Genomic DNA, 19,039 nt, shown 5'->3' on the forward strand with positions numbered 1-19,039 from the left:
GCACAGGACTGGGAGTTTTGCCACACGACGTCAAGTCTCAAATATCCACAATCCAACAGAATGGTAGAACGTACTATGCAGACCTCAAAACACCTGGGGCAGATTTTTACGCCTCGCTGGGCAGGTGTGCGCCCAACCTGAATGGTCATGAAATAGTGCGAGATGATGTCGGGCGAATGTCCTGACGTCCTGATGTCGGCAGACCTACGCAGCAGTGAGAAGCGCGCCCACCGACAATTAAGTGGGCAATTAAGCCTATTAAGGAGGCAATTGAAAGCGAGTTTTCGTGGCTCGTCCACCTTTACAGTAGGCAGACAGATCAATTGGCCAGGCGGCCTTTACATTTTTGTTCAATCCTTGAGCCAGGGCAGGATGAACTCTCCGTGGGGAGATAAAATAAGAGGAGATATCTGGGGACTGGTTTTTTAATGAGGTTTGCTTTCAGATGCTTGATTGTGCTGCATGGACATATTTTGCAGCATTTTTGTTGTTTTGTTTATTGTGTGGATGTCTGCAGCTCCCTGGGGCAGCTGTCTGCCTTCAGGTAGCTCACTGGAAGCGCTCACCAGCACCCACGGTGACGTCGGCGCCCGCCCTCTTCCCACCCTCACTGGTAGCACTGAGCCTTTCTCAATGCGCGTTTCATGCTGGCTGACTGTTAATTTGCCAGTCAGCATGAAATCATGGTCAGGGGCCAATTGTGGTCAGGGTAAACAAGCGAAAAATTCAGACCCTGTTGAAGAAGACAAAGGCAGACGGAAGAGATCCCTACCTGGCACTGCTGGATTTCAGGAGTACTCCATTAGAGGTCATTGGAACATCTCCGGCACAGCTCCTGATGGGCACAAGACTAAGAACTAAGCTTCCAACTGCACCCCAACTGTTATTTCCACAGCCAGTGAGCTACAGCGTGCAGGACCTGCTCAAACTGAGACAGCGGAAGCAGAAACAGTACTTTAATCGAGGTGCCCGACGTCTGTTTCTCCTATGTTCAGGTCAGGGGGTGAGGATTCAGCATGAAGGGATCTGGAATCCTGCTGTTATCACAGGAATCACAGGAGAACCAAAGTCTTACATAGTGTAGATGCCAAACGGACTACAGTACAGGAGAAACTGGAAATTCTTAAGGAAAACTAATGCCCTGAACCAGAAAGTGTAGCTGAAGGTAAAAAACCAGAATGCACTAGTGAAGCAACAGATAACCAGACAAAGCCTGAGAGTCCTGAAAACTATCCAAGGGGTGATAGTGACACAGAGCTGGAGAAGGCCCCTTGCCCTTCAAAATCACCTCTGTCACCATTCAGAACATCCAGTGGAAGAATTGAGAGAAAACCACAGATATACAGAGATAAAAACAAAAAACTACTGCGGATGCTGGAAATCCAAAACAAAAACAGAATTACCTGGAAAAATCTGACAGACCTGCTGAGTTTTTCCAGGTAATTCTGTTTTTGTCACAGATATACAGAGATGAATAAAAGACAAAACAGACTGATCAAATGTTGGAGCCTGTCTTTATAGAGATCAGACACTGCAGATGTGTGTTCATGTTAGGAAAATGTGTTATCAATAAAGTTAGCTCAGCTACGATATCAACAGCCTGTGTGGATCATTAAAAAGAGAAACAGGAACCAAGACAGACATGATGGGCTGTAACAATTCTGTGATAGTATTCAGTGCTGTTGTCATGACAACAATGGAAAACAAGATCAAGAGAGACTGAAAGGCAGCAGGGAAACACTAAAAACGTACACATCTTTTACCATGTAGGAATGTCAAGAATGTTCTGCTCCTTCAATAACCAGCCAAATTATTCATTTAATGCACCTCATTCTAAAGTAATTTCCATCCTTCAGCTCCAAATATATTGGTGAAAATATACATCATATTAAAACGGCAAATCCTTTAACTTAATATGAGCAACGCCATTGGAAATTTCTAGTTATCGGGGATGGGCAAATACACATTTATTTGCAAACTTATATATCAAATTGGCAACTTTAGACACTTTTGATGAAAGCAATGGACTACAGAAGTATCATGGAAATGAACACTCAAGACATCTGGATGTTGCATTTTTGAAAATCTGTCGCCTATATTCCACCAAACGCTTTGACTCTTTTACAGTCATGAAATCTCCATATCACAGGCAAGTAGGGCTCAGACTCAAAGCTTCATATTGATGCTCAAGACATGCCACTAGCTAGGCACAGTTTCAGGCCAATCCTACAGCAGAGAAGTGCTGAGTGTAAGAGATTCATTGCTGCTGTTTTTTGTGCTCTATGTTGCCAAAGAACAAACCTAAGCATTAGGCCAAAAGTACTGCTGACTGTAAACTGGAGTTCACAATGTAAAAGACAAGCTTGTTTTCTTTTTGCCCTTTCTTGTAAAGAAAAAAAAAATCAGTTCTGATTGGCAGATAACTTGGCTGATTGATTTTGGTGGAGAATGAAGGTGAGAATGGAGGTGGGGGAACGAGAGGAAATTGGAGGTTGCTAGTATTTTTTCCTGGTTTCAGTGACCCTCAGGTGCATGCTAGGACAGCTGCCGCTTTGGGACTCTAATGACTTCATATCTTTGGCATCAACAACAACAAAATCAAGGATTTCAGATAATGGGGGGGCCGGAGGGGGTGTAACAGTGAACATTCAAAATTTGTACAGCTGGTGAAAAAGAGTGAAAAAGCCCCTATTAAAAGTTGCTGCAATTTCATACGTCTTTGTTCATAACTTAATCACTCAGCAATTTACTGGAAATGCAGAGGGTTTAAATGACATGAGGTTTGGTAATGTCAGTCTATTATTCATGAATTTTGTTCAAAACAACCCTGAGGCTGGATTTTCCTGAACCTTTGCACCACAGTGATAGTGTACCTACAGTGTACCTTCATTATCGCATAGAAATGTCAGGAAATTGAGAGTGACTTACGACATTGCTCACACCATGGTATAATCCCTGGGACTTTTACATCTATATATTGAGATCTCTGAAAAATAATAATAGCACCATCCCCCCACAATCAAAATCCATGCCAGTTTCAATTTAACTGAATTAACACCACTTTTGACCGCTGGATAATATTACAGCCTGACTTTGGACACTTTCAGTGTCTAAAACTCTGAAATTTTGCTGTGGGAGTATGAACTTTATGTTATTGGCCTGAAAATTTTCTCTCTGCTATATCAGAGAAGTTAATGCACTTAAAATAAATGGTTTAATGCCTATGATAAAATGCTAGAAAATTAATATCAGGTGTATGTTTTAAGCATTCATTTGCTAGTTTCCCATACCATCATGATTGAGTCGCTATTATGTTAAAAATAGAAATTTTGTTGTGGGTGATCCTTTCCGGGAGTCTCCACTGCCTTTTCACATGATGCAGCAGAGACAAATACACCTCAAAATAGTGAAGTTGAACTGAAAATCATGAATAATTGAATAAACTTGTGTTCCTACTTTTGAATAAATGTTGCGTGCCCTTGCCCATTGCAAACTATGCCCTGCAGCAAGTGTGAAACGAAGTTGTGAATGCTCTGTCTACAATTTTCCACCCGTTGTGCTTAGGGCGTGTCAGGTGAGGGATTCGGAAAATCTGCTCTATGATATGTTGCTGGTGATTGCAAAAAAGATGTATTCAAATAAGAATTCTTTGTTTTCAACATGTAAGCAAAACTGAGGAGGCCATGTCTATTGCCCATTCCAAACCCCTTCTACCTTGAACTACTGAAATACTGACACAATGAGACACAAAGGTGAACAATCCTGAGATGTCACAATCCAAACACACCCAAGTGTAGTGATGTCATGTGGAGAATCTGCATGCAAGAGTCTCATTGAACTGTGACTAATCTTCAAAAGTAATGGTCTTACTGATGGCAATCCAGAAAAAAAAGCACAGCTAAAAACCAAATACACAGACAAAAACACCTGAAAGAATTTGTTGCCAGCTTTCTATTATACATACCCAAAGCATCTGCAAAGGGAGGGCGTTAATAAAGTAAAAGAATAAAAAAAAAGCCAAGACAATCAGGTTTGTACAGAGCACAGAAAATGTATGTTACACAGTTACTGTATATACAATGGAAAAGCACAAACAAAAAACCATCTGTTATTCATTTAAAGTAATACACAAATAGTACAGTAAATTTCACAGTGAGGCTAGTGCAAGAAATGGAAAATGTCACACTGGTTCGTTAAGGAGTGCTTTACTGGGTTAAGTTATATTTCTGGGGCTGAGTAGAAACAGCTTTAACCTGCAGTTGCCCATGTCATAACTGACCTGTCAGTACTCGATACAGACACCAGTGGCAAATAAAAGCAAAGCATTCGAGTGCATGGCATGAATCGCATATAAAAGTAAGCAAATGAAAGGATGAGGGATTTTCTAAAATGAACAGAAGTTGAATATTGAAACATTCCATCTCCATTATACTGCTCTAGAATGAATCATTTCAGCTGGGAGTTCTGGTTTTAGTTTTGTCTGGAGCACAATCATTTGGACACTATGGCACAGGGTTGTGTTACTGGATTAGTAACTTAGATGTGTCGACTAATAATCTGGAGACAAGTGTTGAAATACCAACATGGCAGTTTGTGAACTGATTTCAGCTAATTAGCTAAATTTGAAATAAAACAGTAATAATGACCATGAAGATATCTTACTGGTAAAAACTCAACTTGTTGTAATGTCCTTTAGGGAAGAAAATCTGCTGTCCATACTTGGTCTGACCTATAAGTGTGGTTGATTCTTAATGGTCCTGTGAAATGGCTGAACAAGCCATAAAGTCAGCTCACCTCCACCTTCTCAAGAGCAATCAGGGATGGGCAATAAATGCTGATCTTTCCAGTGATGACTACATCTCATAAATGAATACATTTATGAAGGAAAGATAGAATTATGCAGACAGGCCAAATTTGTAATCTATTTTAATGCAAGATGCACGATGGCTTCATGACAGGATATTTTCATTTTCGGCGTTCGTGTGCAAAGCTTTGCACAAAGCACACAGCAGGAATTCAGAATAAATTTAAAAAAAGATAAGTTACCTGGATACTCATACCGTATGAGGCAGGTGTGAAATTTTGAATTATTGTGACTTAAGTTTAACCAGATCAGGGGTAACTAGCAGAAGCCAAGTTTCTTATAGAGGCTGATGTGATCATCATGCACCTCCAGTTTATACCCCCCAAGCTGCTAGAAGCAGACTGGCAGAAGCCTGGGAATGAAGTTAATACCAGCCTCTTAAATGAGAACAGTATTTGAAGACTGTAAGAAAAAGCTCTTGGAAAATCATGAATAAAACAGTAAAAGAAGAAACAACTCCTTAAAATCTTCCATTAGGACTAAACTTATTCACAACATTGTGTATAAAGCTATTACTTATGTTTCATAGTCAGATCAGAAAGAAAGATTTTAGAATAACTAGTTTATCTCAGGTGAACAGGAATTGACTGCACTGTAACAAACAAGAGTTACACAGACTTTACTTTCTAAAGCACACACATCACAATTTTTGGACATGCCAGTATGAACATAAGCTCAGGTACGCTTTAACTTAATGTATCGACTATACACAAAAGTCAATTGACCCAGTCTCCCCATTTTGCATTGGGATGAAAATAAAACAAAATCATACTACACATTATGCACCTTACTTACCCAAGCTGGACCTGGTGTTAGAGCGTTCAATTATTGCATGCTTACTGGGGTTATTTAACACTGAGCGTTTGGCAAGGGAGATATCAGCTGTGACCCGTGTGATTGATATCCTATAAATAAATAGAAAAGGATGAACGAAAGGAAGTTTGTAATTTTAATATTTCAAACTGAAATATTCCATTCAACAGAAGTGCAACTAGTACATCATGTACTTAAACTGCAGTTTATGATATCCTAATAATTAAATTATTCAATTAGTTTACTAACTGCAAATTGTGCATTACTTAAGCAATTAAATTAAAATCAAAAGTTTGGGTAGATTGACCCATATGAAAATTTTGCTGATTCTTATCAGAAGGCAAGCCCAGAGACTTACAGACATAAAGCTATACTGAACAAGCTTCAACTCCAGAACAAATGGCAATTCTTCACTTTTCCTTTTCTAATTTCCTACCATTTTCTAAGCACCTTTCCAAAAGGTGCATCACTGGGCAGCATTTACCTTCTGGTATCTCATACAAGAAGCCATTTTGGTGGGGGGCACAGATGGTGACTTTTGGCAAACCTATTTGATCTCAATAGCAAAATCAGGCAGGGTTCCTATCACCGCAAACCCTAAAGTGTACATGTCATTTGGACATAGCGGGCAAGCACAGCAGCAGACCTGTGAGGAACAGCCTGTCAGTCACCATCTAGGTTCAAGCACAAACAATACACTTGAATGGGGTAATAGAGGGTGTCAGAACTCTCAGAATTCTACCTGCATAAATCAACACCTCTACATAAAAGGGGAAAGAGGGAAGAAAAGTTGAAAAAAAACTGCATAAAAAGAATTTCTGAATGCCTTGAAACCATTGAACCAATATTTCACTTGATATTTCTCCTACATTAAAAAGAATGACATGCACATGGAGGTGAATCACAAAAGTTTACTGGTTGGGTTACAGGATGTAAATGGAATTAATTTGGCAATACACAAGGCTAATGTTAATTGAACCCAGTGATATTAAATGTTTTCAACTTTCAATATTGAGCTATAGAGACCAAGTAAAGTGACTGAATGATTCAGAGGACGAAGAGGAGAATGAAATCTTTTTCCAAGTCTTCAGCAATCTAGCTACATATTGTTCTATGATTTAATCACAATCACTTAGTCAGAGAAGGAAGCACCTGTAGTGTCAAGTTCAAGTAATTTCATGAATGATGATAACCTAGGAACCAGGATTGTGTCTCCAACCCATTTGCCCAAACACTCTTCCAGCCTACTTGAAACTACTAAATACAAAATCCTCTTGACTATGATTGTCAAAAACAAATTTAAAAAGGGCGAGTGCAATCCAGAACAGAGGGAGAGCGTTTTAAGAAATCATGGGGTATCCACAGCCCGATGTGATCAGCAAATTTAACTCACTTTCTGCCATTCCACTCCCTGCAGGGAATACCAGATTTTGGAATCACTCCTTTTATATTAAAGCATTGAGGAGTCAATCTACACATTGCCCCTATTTAATTCACCACTTCCCAAGAATCCTATAGAACTGGACATACCTTCCTTCAAATCTGTGTTTCAGAAAGTCAAACAATGCTTTTTGCATCATGTCTGTCACCTAAAGAAAGGAATATATCAAGAAGAAAGTTTAATTCATGTTTTAACAATAAAATACTTGGAAGATATTTCCACATATTTTGACCTACAGTTTAAACCTGAATTTTCACAATATTTTATTCTGTAGTGTTTCTAGGATTTCAAAATCAACTAGGAAGCCGAGTGTGATGAGTATGATGCCTGGATTTGGTGTCAAGTCTGGAACACGGGAAAGTACGGACCAGAAAAGTCTGTTTGATTGATCCTAATATCTCTCAACTGTCCATACCATAAAATATTGATCCAATTCTCCTATAACATCTTCCATGTTATCTTCCTCATTACCTCAAGTAACTCATTAAATAGTACCAGATAGAGGGTGGTGAACCTGTGTAACACACTGGCATGTTCCCAAGTCAGCACTCACATGTCATCACCCCACGGATTTGGTTTGTATCATCACAATTCAGAATACTAAAAATCAATAGAAAATGATCAGATCCATCAACCATCCAGCACTCAGTTGCATTTTAAGTTCAATGCCATCTTTTAGGTGTGCTAAATCTGAAGCAGGATTCCCACCCTATCAATGCAAATGCATTTATTCTAAATTTACTAGTCAAAATAAACTTATTGAAAATATATTTTTTGCTGGACTGCAGAAGGCATTAATTCATATATGTTTCCGTATTCCAAACTGGTCCCAAATTCAAACAATTTCAACTGAATGTAGCCAATAAACATGAGTCTACCACAAGAGCTTTATTTGGAAACATGGCATTTTTCATTAAGACTATTCAAAATGTCAGAACCCTGATATTCTAGTAAACTATAGAGAAGATTTGAGTTAAGCCTCCAACCTGCACAAATGAACAAAACTGGAAACTGCTTAAGCAATTATTACTTAAAAACTATCAAAAGTTCCTCTTACTAAAACTGAACCAAATAAAATACACAATGCACATACAGGAAGCTTTTTACACTCTACGTTTGGACCCATATTCCAATGTGAAAGTATAAAAGTCCCCCCACCTCCAAACTCTATTTATCTTAAGAAATTTGTGCCTTTCTGTGCATCTCGCTTCTAAAAATATTGTTAGCACTGACTGGTACTGCCCACAGCAATATGCAGCCAGCTGTACCAATATACTGCCAAACCGACATTGCAAAAAAAGAGCTCTCATGTTTGCCTCTAGGAATTTAAGAGCATTGCTTCTCTATTACCCCAATCCAAATGTCCTGGTACTCTGTCTCCTTCCCTCCCAAGAGGCAACATTATGGTCCATATTGTACAGCAATATTTTAAAAAAATGTCGTCTGTAAAATGTCCAATAAAGCTGCTTATGGTCTATTCTTGATCTACTTGACCTACTTACCTCATATCCTTTCAGAGAAGGCCCCACTAAAACTACTGGTCGCATAGAAGGCACTACATCATAAGGAGGGATGTGCTCAGTCTGTGTGAAGAAAATATATTCTTAGAAAATCATGAATAGAAGTTTCCAATTCTTATCCCTTTCAATACCAATTTCATAAGTAATAGCACCAACAAATCTCTGTATTTAAAGTTGTTGTCAGATTAAAATTTATATTTCCTAGAAATTGTGCTGACAAACATTGAATGAATTAATAACTCCTGCTGGATTGTTTTGATGTCCCTGTGGTAAATACCAAATGCACCCCAGTCCTAATTAACAGCTTAATCACACAGTGAAAAATGTCCAAACTAACATTTCCAACTAAAAGCATCATTGAAAACACAATTTTTCGATGTATAAAATGAATATTTATGTATTTTAGCTGAAATTTTCCTTTCCATTGTTATATTTAACAGTCAAAAAAAGGACAAGCCTTCCTAATGTGCTATGGTGCGGTGATTCTGATTGCTTTGGTGACTGATGCATAGTGTCAGCACCTGTGCACAGTAACAGTTGCCATACTAACGTTGTATGAAATCTGGTGCGTGGAACAAGTAAAGTAAAATCCACTGCGGGATTTCAAATGTTCACCACTCATCAAAAGACAAGAAGTTGTGGAGTAAACAAGAACTGGGTGTGTTTGGTCCCTGGGGGTGGGAGAGACACATTCTGACTAAGTAAATATTTAAACAGCTTACAAACGCAGGACATTGCAGAATCTGAGTTACATTTAACTGCTAATATCTGAAAGCTACCACTGCTAATTTGGCTGACAAGGATGCCAATCTCTCAATCTCATATCATGAGTTTAATATAGACAGGAGCTCAGAATCTCTTCCATAATGTTTCCCAGTTAAAATTCAGCCCTCGCAAAATTAGGACAAAATCGCAGACTTCTAAATTTCTCTAAAAACATAATAATATTGTATCTGTGGAAATGTATTGTGTATACTAACTTGTTTCTCATTTAGTTTCATTGAGTGCTTGACAATCTATAATCTGCATTGACTATTGTGGCTCTGCTCGTCCCGAGTAACACAATAGTTAACTTAATTAATGGGAACCCCTTAGGCAAGAAGTCAAAAGAGAACATACTAGGGTGTATTTCCTTAAGTTGTAAGGCGAGAATATTTGGGCCCTGCTGGGGGCAGGCATGAAGGCGGCAGGGTGGGGTCAGAATTTTGCGCTCAGGTGCCGGTTCCCTGGCACTATTTCTGCCACCAGGCCATATTTCCAGGAGGCAGGTTGGGGAAGCAGCAGGGCTTTCCGCCTGCAAGTGGCAGCTTTAGGAGCCTTTCTACCACCCTTAATTGCACAGCGAGCCTGCCCTCTGGCCACTTATTGGCCAATTCTGGAAAATCACAGATGAGTGACAGTGCCTCACACAGTGCAGGCTTCTGACCCCCATTTGGGCATGGTAGTAGGCTCCTGAAGCCCATGGGGGAAAATCCTGCTCTAAAATACAGAAATAAAACTACACATGGAAACAATCAAGCACTCAAATGTTTTTTCATAAATACAACAATTATAACCAAAAACAAAGATCAAGTTTATCTCTAGGCGGATTTAATTTGTTTTGTCAGTAACTTTGTGTATTAGCATTTTCAGAACATTAGACCATTTTTGCCTAAACTCCTAACCTTGTTCTAGAAAGTAAACAGCTCCCAGTGGAAGCCCTTATTTTTTTGCTGATCAATTACTTGTTCAGACATGGTTGACACAGAATGTACAAATACACTCGGGATTTATTTTATTTCCACATTACGTTGCTTTTGCAGGCAGTACAGCAAGAGATTAAAGGATTAGAGGTTCAAAGCCACAGGAAGTGGATTCCGTATTAGCTGATGTAGGGGTCAAAAATCCTCAATGTCTTTGATTTCAGCATAAGTGCCAGGAACAGTCTGATACCTGAACACAGAAAAGATCACTGGGAGAGGTTTCCTCAATTGCAGAAATCGGCCAGAAGAGGTCGGGAACCGTGACACTGGAGCAGCTAAAAAATCTCAGAACACAAAGGCAGAGCCACATTAGTTTCTATTTAAGGGGCCAAAGCAAAAAACTGAATGAGAAACTACTGCGATTCAGGCCAAGACCCTAGCCTGGGCCCCTTTTCTGTCTGTGAGAATCAGAGAACTCCATTAGTTATACGTCACTTGCCTGGCTGCAGCTCCAAGATCAGGAATGAGGCAACTCCTGGCCTGGAAGCCCCGACTTTTCAGGCCAGATACTCGAAAGCACAATTACTCTGTTTTGGTTGTTTGGTCCCCTAGGGAAACTAGCAGAGAAAGCTGGGATTTAATCTATCCAGATATCAGCCTGATTCCTGAACCTTCCACTGACTTAGTGGCAGTGCTGTGGAGACCTTATGGAAATTTGGGACAATAGTACCTGTGTACATGTCACTTATTCGGAATTCAACAGGGAACATAAGGGAAAGTGCCTCAGTAATACAGGCAGAATTTATACATAAGCAACCAAGGGTCAGAAACCGGATTGTAGCTGGAGCCAGCTTTGTTGTGGCTGTTTCTCTCACATCCAACTTCTGGGTGTTCTGATCATTCACGGGGTGCGGGCGTGATGACAACCCACACTCTGTGAGTGTACCTAAAGGTACACAGATTGATTCCTGAAGCTTCCGCAACAATGAGAATAGAAGCGTAATGTGGGAAGGCAGGCCCTGGTACTCTGCCTCTTCCGTGGAATTCCCGTTGCAATACTGGGTCCTCCCAGCTTGTGTCCCTCAACTGGAAAGCAGAGGCCAGCCTCTTAGACCAAACAGGCATGGCTGAAAGTGACAGATATAGTGAGCAGTGTCTGACACATACAGAGTTAATATGGGACTGAGTATAATACCATCCACACAGTGATGCGCCTTCTTACATGACCCTGGCCCAGGAATCAGTGTGATGTGGAGCAGAGACGTAAAAAGACCTAACCCTTTGAGATAGCTCCTAGCCTGTATCCTTTACTGAACATATGTAAATAGTTCTACTTGTTACTTACAGTAAGACTTACAGTTAACCCACTGAAGACTACGGAGGCTTCTTTAAGAGACACCGTTCTGTAACCAACACCCTCCCAACATGGCGGCAGCTGGGGATAAAAAACCCTCAACCTTGCTTAAATGCTGAAACAAGCTGAGATGTTGGAAGACTAAGAAAAAACTTCAACAAAAATTCTGCCCTGAGAAATGCCCAACGGAAGCTGAAAATGCAGAGGAACTTCATCAGAAAACACTCCAGAAAAAAGGCCTGGAAGCTGAAGGCAGAGATTTTTACTGCAGCGGAAGACTCCACTGAAATTCCCTTAGAAGTCCAGCTTCAGAGTGCACAGTCCACAGAGCCTGTAAGAGTGAGCTAAATCTTTTAAAGTTCCAGGCTGCAGCCAGTCCCGAGAACCTTTTCCCTAATTCAGTGTCAAGAAGTGCCACTGAAGAAAGCCTGTCGCTAAAACTCGATTCACCAGTTGGAGCCCCAACACAGAGTCTCTGAATTCGTAAGATAAAAGAATTATTTATTTAAATCTCTTGAGAACATTATGGCTGTACAACTCAGAAAATGGTGAGCATAACTTTAAATTCAAACACCTTGTTACTTGGCACAACAATCCATGGAATGAAAGAGCTTGGCACACAGCCGATCCAGGGAGCCATTGCTAAGAGTCTTCAAGAAGCATACCATCGCCAATTTACGAAGCCTGCCAAAACCAGCAAACACAGGAAATACCTTTGTCTTGGAGTCGACAGAGATGTCATTTTGAAATTCTGTAAGCTCTTAAAGCTGCACGTGATTTAAACATTTTTGACATGGATCATAATTCAACACATCCAACTCGATTTGGACTGACCCAAGGCCCAGACCAGTCACAAAATTGGGGTCTTGAGAAAATGATTTTTAAGATATAGTATCACCTCTGGTTTAAGTAAAAAAAAGAATCAGAAGAAGAACAGCTGATCATGCTGCTTTACTCTATTGGCCTCATTGCAGACAACATCGTTGTAAGACAGGGTATTAATGTGTCATCCGCCAAATTTGAGGAGGTTTTAAAATCCTTTGACATTTATTATAACTTGTAAACCAATAAAATACTGGAGAGCGCTAAATTCAATAAGAGAGTCCAACAGCCTATGGAACCTGTCAATTCCTTCATAAGTGATTTCTATGGGGTGGCAGAGGGTGCGAATAAAGAGATTTAAATTCTGAACTCAGACAGAATAGTAGTGGATGTGACAGGCAATGCACTCTCTGACCTCCTACAAGCTAAAGAAGAGCTAACCCTGGACAAGGCAGTCTAGATAGTTAGACTGTCTGAACTCTGTGAGCAACACAGGGCGATCCTAAAGGGATAAGAATAAAACATAGGGCAGAAGCCAACCCTCAGCCCAGTTTATCAGGGCACAAAGACACAGGGACAATCCATGCCAGGGAAAGCAATTCCTGAACCGCTCAGCAGAGCAACCTTGCCAGCGCTGTGGTGCGAAGCGCCTTCACAGGAGAGATCAGTGTCCTGTGAGTACAGCCCAATGCTCCCACTCTAACAGGATTGGACACTATGGAAAACTCTGCAAGTCAAAACCCCTGAAACACACAGAAAGCCGAAAAATAATTCACAAGGTCGCGACTGAAAACCCAGAAGAGACACAGTCATGCTTCTTGGATGAGGTCGATATTGTGGTTTCTCATTCTGGAATGCAGACATCTTTGTCAATGGCCATCTAACTGATTTGAAATTAGATTTAGGTGCCAGCGTGACAGTCCTGTCAGACAAGGAACCATGGCTCATGGCTCAAAGACCTCTGGCTTCCAACAACAGATACTCCACTTTATGGGGCAGGAGGAATCCAGTCACTGCATGACCCTGGAACCACTGAGGTATGGCAGAAAACAGATCTTTGAGCTGATGTACATCATCCATAACCAGCCTCTCTCTCCTGACCAGGTATACCTGCACAGCCTTGGATCTCAAGGCAACCACTGCTGTTAGCCAACCAGAACTACATGCTCCCGAGCACTCAAACACTAACAAGTATTCAGATCTGGACTTCAGCTCTGAACTTCCTTCTTCCTTTGCAAAGCAGGTTTATCCATTCTCATTGCAGGTCCTAGAGAAACCCCAATGGTCAGACCAGCCTTCCGTCCATGAGATAACCATGCGCCTCCAGTGGAAGTGGTACAAGAGAATGACCAACAGTCCGAGAAGCCTCTACTTTCAACTATGATGATGGTACAGATGGTCAACACAGCAACCACCGTGCACACACTGCAGCTTCCAGACAGAATTCCATGACCACAAGGGATGCCGGAACCTGGTAGCAGTTTCCCACCATCGACAACAAAAAGCAGAGGTGAGTGTACCACTAAGCCTTCTTGCTGCAGGAATGCTCTTCCTCAGCCACAGAGGGCATCGAGATGGCCCACACAGAGAAAGAAGAAAGAAGCAACACGGAGACGAGTGCAATGTTCACCCACCCAGCAAGATGCGATTTAGAATCGCGGCAACCGCTGATCAACACAACAGCTGAACTGACCAAGTGTGGTTCAACACGAAGCAATGGAAGAAAAGAATGAAAGTATAGCCAAATGCCAGTCCAACCTCCAAGCCAACAGGAACAAGCAGAATCAGCAGAGGCCACCTCTCCTCCGATAGAGCTGCGAACAAGATATGGAAGGTTTGGAAGGGTTATAAGGCCTCCAGACCGCCTGAACCTGTAAATTCAAGGACTTGAAGGGGGAAGGGGGTGGTGCGGATGGGGTCGTGAGAATGTTGTAATAATGCTAATACAGTAATTGCAATAATGTGGTAACAACAATGCAAATTCATTAGACTGATAACAATGCAAGATATGAAGTAAACTAGTGTAACTCTATATACATTGGATGAAGATTTGGAGGAGGTGTTATAAGGGTCTGACACATACAGGGTTAATGTGGGACTGAGTAGAGTACTTCCTACATGGTGATGTAAGAAGGCACATGACCCAGACCCAGACCCAGGGGTCAGTGCAGTGTTGAGCAGAGACGTGAAGAGACCCAAGCATGGAGATAGCTCCTAGCCTGTACCCTTTACTGTAAATAGTTCTACTTGTTCATAAAGACTTACAGTTAACCTACTAAGACTATAAAGGCTTCTCTAAGAGACACCATTCTGTAACCAACATCCTCCCAACAAGCAGCAACAGTTGATCCCTCACACTTGGATTCAGAGGTGTAAAAGATTCAAGGAACTCATGAGGGCGAGAAGGGTGATTGGTGTCCCGATTGCAGGTGCTGAATCCCACACTTTCCCAGAATTCTGCTGCATAGCACTCCTCAGACTAACATACCTTACTCTCCCTCAAGGCACCTCTTCACATTCTCATCTGAACACCTACTGACACACCCTCATCTCAGTGCCATCCCACGCATACCCCTCCAGTCATTCTCCTCAAGTGTTCTCATTCCATCTCTCCACACAATTCATTTCTCACGCCTATAACTCTGCTCTCTCTTCCTGTAGAAGAGAACACAGGGCTCCCGGGGGGGGACGGAGCACCGGAGATGGCCCTCCAGTTAAGCAATCCTGTCCTCTGCAGAAGCAGCAGTAATGGAGATTCCCAGAATGGTGGAGTGCAAGGCCATTGACGATGGTGAGACTGGCAGTCGCCTAGATACCTGATGACAGAATTAAAAATCACACCTGCCACTTGGCACACAACCATCACTAATGTTGATTTGTCACCACCAAGTGAAATCTGAACATCTGCACAACGTTGACTCTTTACCCTTCATTTCCCGCAGCTTTGAGCGTGACACAGGAGCTGGAGAGGGAGAAAGCAGAGGAGTCCTCAGGGGTCACACACTCTGAAGAAACACTGGCACAGGACGTATGAACATCCTCCACCAGCTTGGTTACATACACCACAGTGAGCCTCCTAAATTGTTTGAAGTATTTGGGTGACTTTGGTGGTGCATTGCAGAATGAATCAAAATAACACGGGTTAATGTGCAGCATTGTCACTGAATGAAGCACAAGCATGCTTACTGAGGAGCTACAGCATGGCGGACTCCTAAACTGGGATGAAGAAAAATTCCCAGCCATATATTAAAATGTAAGTTCAACATTTGCATTTATCAGTGCAATGCAATTAAGGTTATGGACCACTTTGCTGCCTCCTTATGCTATGTGTACTGGCATATCAAGTTCTTTTTCAACTCTTAATTATGGAATATAGGAAAATACAGGATGGGAAAGGCTCTGCAGTCCTTTTACGTTCACCTCCATGTGAACCTTTCTTCTACTGGGCTTGAGCCTGTGTAGAGTTTGTGGAAATCCCAAACAGTCCACTGAAGTGGGGTTGGAGGAATTCCAACAGGTCTTCTATGAACCAGCCTACAAATCTGCGAGCTTCCTAACTCCAATGTGTTACAAACTTGGGTAGTCCTACCTCTGTACCAGCAATAGCCTGTCCTATTGCAGCTATGAGGTCCTGCTCACTCAAACAGACCTCCAGGTGATTGATAACTCCTTCTCGGAAGCTTGTGAAAAAGTGGGCAAATGGGACTTTCACTAAGCATCCGGAAAGCTAAGGCTCTCTTCCAACCAATCCCCACTTCCTTCCCAACTTCCCTCCCACCACAACAGGCCCAATGCGTCCCCCTCCCCACCCCCATTGATTAAGATCAACAGTAAAGTTCTGGAAAGTATAGATCATTTTCCGTATCTTAGAAGCCTCCACTTGATGAACACAGACACAGATGACAAAATTCATCTTCGCCTCCAATGTGCCAGCTCAGCCATCAGCTGACTGAGGAAAACAGTATTCGAGAATCAGGATCTCAAACTTGTGACTAAGATCATGGTTTACCGGGTGGCAGTGATCCCCACACTATTAAACCCTTCAGAGACTTGGGCAGCCTACAGCAGGCACCTCAAAACACTGCAAAAGTACCACAAGTGCTGCCTTCAAAAGATTCTCCAAATCCGGTGGCAAGGAAGGTGATCCAATAGCAACGTCCTCTCCCAAAGTAACTTGCCCAGCATCGAAGCACTAGTTACTGACCAGGACATGTTGTTCACGTGCCTGACGCCAGACACCCGACACTCTTCTAATCGGAACTAGGTTGTGGCAGGAGACTCACAGGAGGACAGCGGAAATGTTTAGCTATGTCCTCAAGCATCCCTGAAGATGTCAAACTTTCCTGCCAACTAATGGGAATCCCTGGTCTGTGCCTGACCAAAATGGAGAAGTCTCATTTCGGAAGGTACCAAACACAGAGAGACTTCATCAGGAACATGCAGAGGTGAAGTCGAGGTGTCAGAGGGAGCGCACAAACCTCCAGACAACTCACTTGCCCGACCCTTCAAGCACCAACTGCCCTGCTTGTGGCAGATTCTGCAGATCACTCATTCGACTTATCGGCTATTTCAGAGCCCATTGAGCCAGACAGAGTGGAAGCAAGTCATCCTTGATCCCGAGGGACTGCCTGAGAGAAGATGAGGCCCTGCAAGCTTTGGGGTTTCCGGGTTGTCTATGCTTACCAGCTATTTGCCCAGAAACAAGAAACAAGTCCCGCCGAGAGGTTTGCAATGATTTGAGAGCCACCTGCTTGCAGCTGAATTTCTGCACACTCATTACTGTGGATGACAAAGCCCTGATTGTGCCCACTGATCTTTACAACCAGAGTCTGATGCGGCAAGATCTCCAAATTGTTCTTCGATGGTTTGTGAAACTCAGCACTGCTGTCGATGGTAGGAACAAGACCGAGAGATTCTGTAATCACGCTCACTGTATTCATGCCCGAGGTTTCCACAGCAGGATGTTTTTTATGTTGCTTCTCAAGGGCAGTCTGCAGAACAGACTTTTGCTGTTGACACTGCATTGCAGACAGAACCTGCAGCTCTAATGCACCAAGTGAGCTGTTGTGGTTTATGCTTGTGATAGACCCTCTTTCACCTGTGGCCTGGTGAGGCTGAGTCACAAAAGAAAAACTCAGCAGGGCTCAAAAGGATGCTGTAACCCCACACATCACCACAAAACCTTTCTTCATCTCCCTCATCATGTTTTCTACATAAATTCACTGATGTCCTACTGAGTCTGGGCTGGTGCCTGATACAAGTGACGTAATTCAAGCAGAAAATGGAAGGGACTAAGACATTTGTTTTAAAATCAAAGAACTGTGGATGCTGGAAATCCAAAACAGAAACAGGAACAGAGACATTTGTTTTGTTTTCCATAGTCGTGTTTCTTTCTCCACAAGCTTCAGATGCCTTCTGTGTATCACAAGTTCTGGCATGGAGCAGGCAATTTTCTTTTGATAAGAAAACAATATCCAACAATGTATGTATTATACAAAATTGCAAACACCTTGCTCAGCGACAATATTAAAAAAAAGTACTTTCATTTAAATAGCTCTCCCTGTACATAAGCATAAATAAACAATCTTCCTCAGCTGCTACTAAGGGTTTCTCTTTCTAGACCAATTTAATATTCCATAAATGACTTTATTGTCTCTCTTTTGTAATTCATGTCCAGGATGCTATTGAATTAATTAACAGTACTCTGAAGTAAAATTATTTAGGCAAAGACACCTGTAACCTGCTGTAAATTTAGCCTGTGGTAACAATTATTCCATAATTTAGGTAAGAAGAAAGTCCTTTCATTGTTAGTGATGTCATTGTTAATGCAGTGCCTACCAAGGCTCTAAATGGCCAGTGGAGCTAGATTAGTATCTCTAATTATTTTAACTTTAAATATACAAATACACTGTACCTGCCATGACTTTTCGGATTGAAAAGATCAATGTGAAACAACAGGTACCTCAAATAAAACAGCTATCGGTTTTATTTTCATGAACATTTGTTTGTCAATGCCAGTGCTGACATGATGGGCCGAATGGCCTCTTCCTGTGCTGTGACAATTCTGTGATTCTGCGATTTGATTAGAAATATAACTCACTATTACTTAAATACGAATAGACGGTTACAAATATATCCCATTTAATTTTGCAAGCAAATATTCATCACCATATGTAACGTCATGTCAAAAGCAGACATGTGCACTAGGGATAGGCAGTGTAATTAAGCAAGTTGCTTGCAAGGGAAACAGATACAATAGCACTTAATGGTCTTTGTCCAAATTATTCACACATCTATTTTCTTTCCAGATGCCACTAACACTTTTTGTAATGCCAACACGTTTTCTCCCATTTATTTCAGATTTTCAGTATATTTTTCTTTTCATCCATACTCATTTTCTGTGTTAAATTTATTTCCAAATAGGTACAAAATATCCAGATGTAAATGATTAACAAACCAGTAACTGCAAATGACTCAATGTTCAGATCATATCTTAAAAAACACAACATGCCAAACAGCAAAGCAGAAACATAAATTATCAAT

At 41.5% G+C, this 19,039-nt stretch overlaps 1 protein-coding gene across 4 annotated transcripts in view; it reads right to left on the reverse strand.

The window, feature by feature from the left end:
* Nucleotides 1-19,039, reverse strand: part of LOC144678647 (voltage-dependent L-type calcium channel subunit beta-2-like) — a 442,474-nt gene that overhangs the window by 24,909 nt on the left and 398,526 nt on the right. For all 4 annotated transcript variants that reach the window (XM_078538394.1, XM_078538393.1, XM_078538395.1 and 1 more), the window contains 3 exons: nucleotides 8,621-8,701; nucleotides 7,208-7,266; nucleotides 5,660-5,769 (listed from right to left, as the gene is read on the reverse strand). In XM_078538394.1, the coding sequence (XP_078394520.1) occupies nucleotides 5,660-5,769; nucleotides 7,208-7,266; nucleotides 8,621-8,701 (250 nt within the window). The remainder of the gene's footprint in view (nucleotides 1-5,659; nucleotides 5,770-7,207; nucleotides 7,267-8,620; nucleotides 8,702-19,039) is intronic.

The sequence above is a fragment of the Cetorhinus maximus genome, chromosome 3, assembly GCF_964194155.1.
Source record: "Cetorhinus maximus chromosome 3, sCetMax3.hap1.1, whole genome shotgun sequence".
Classification (NCBI taxonomy): Eukaryota; Metazoa; Chordata; class Chondrichthyes; order Lamniformes; family Cetorhinidae; genus Cetorhinus; species Cetorhinus maximus.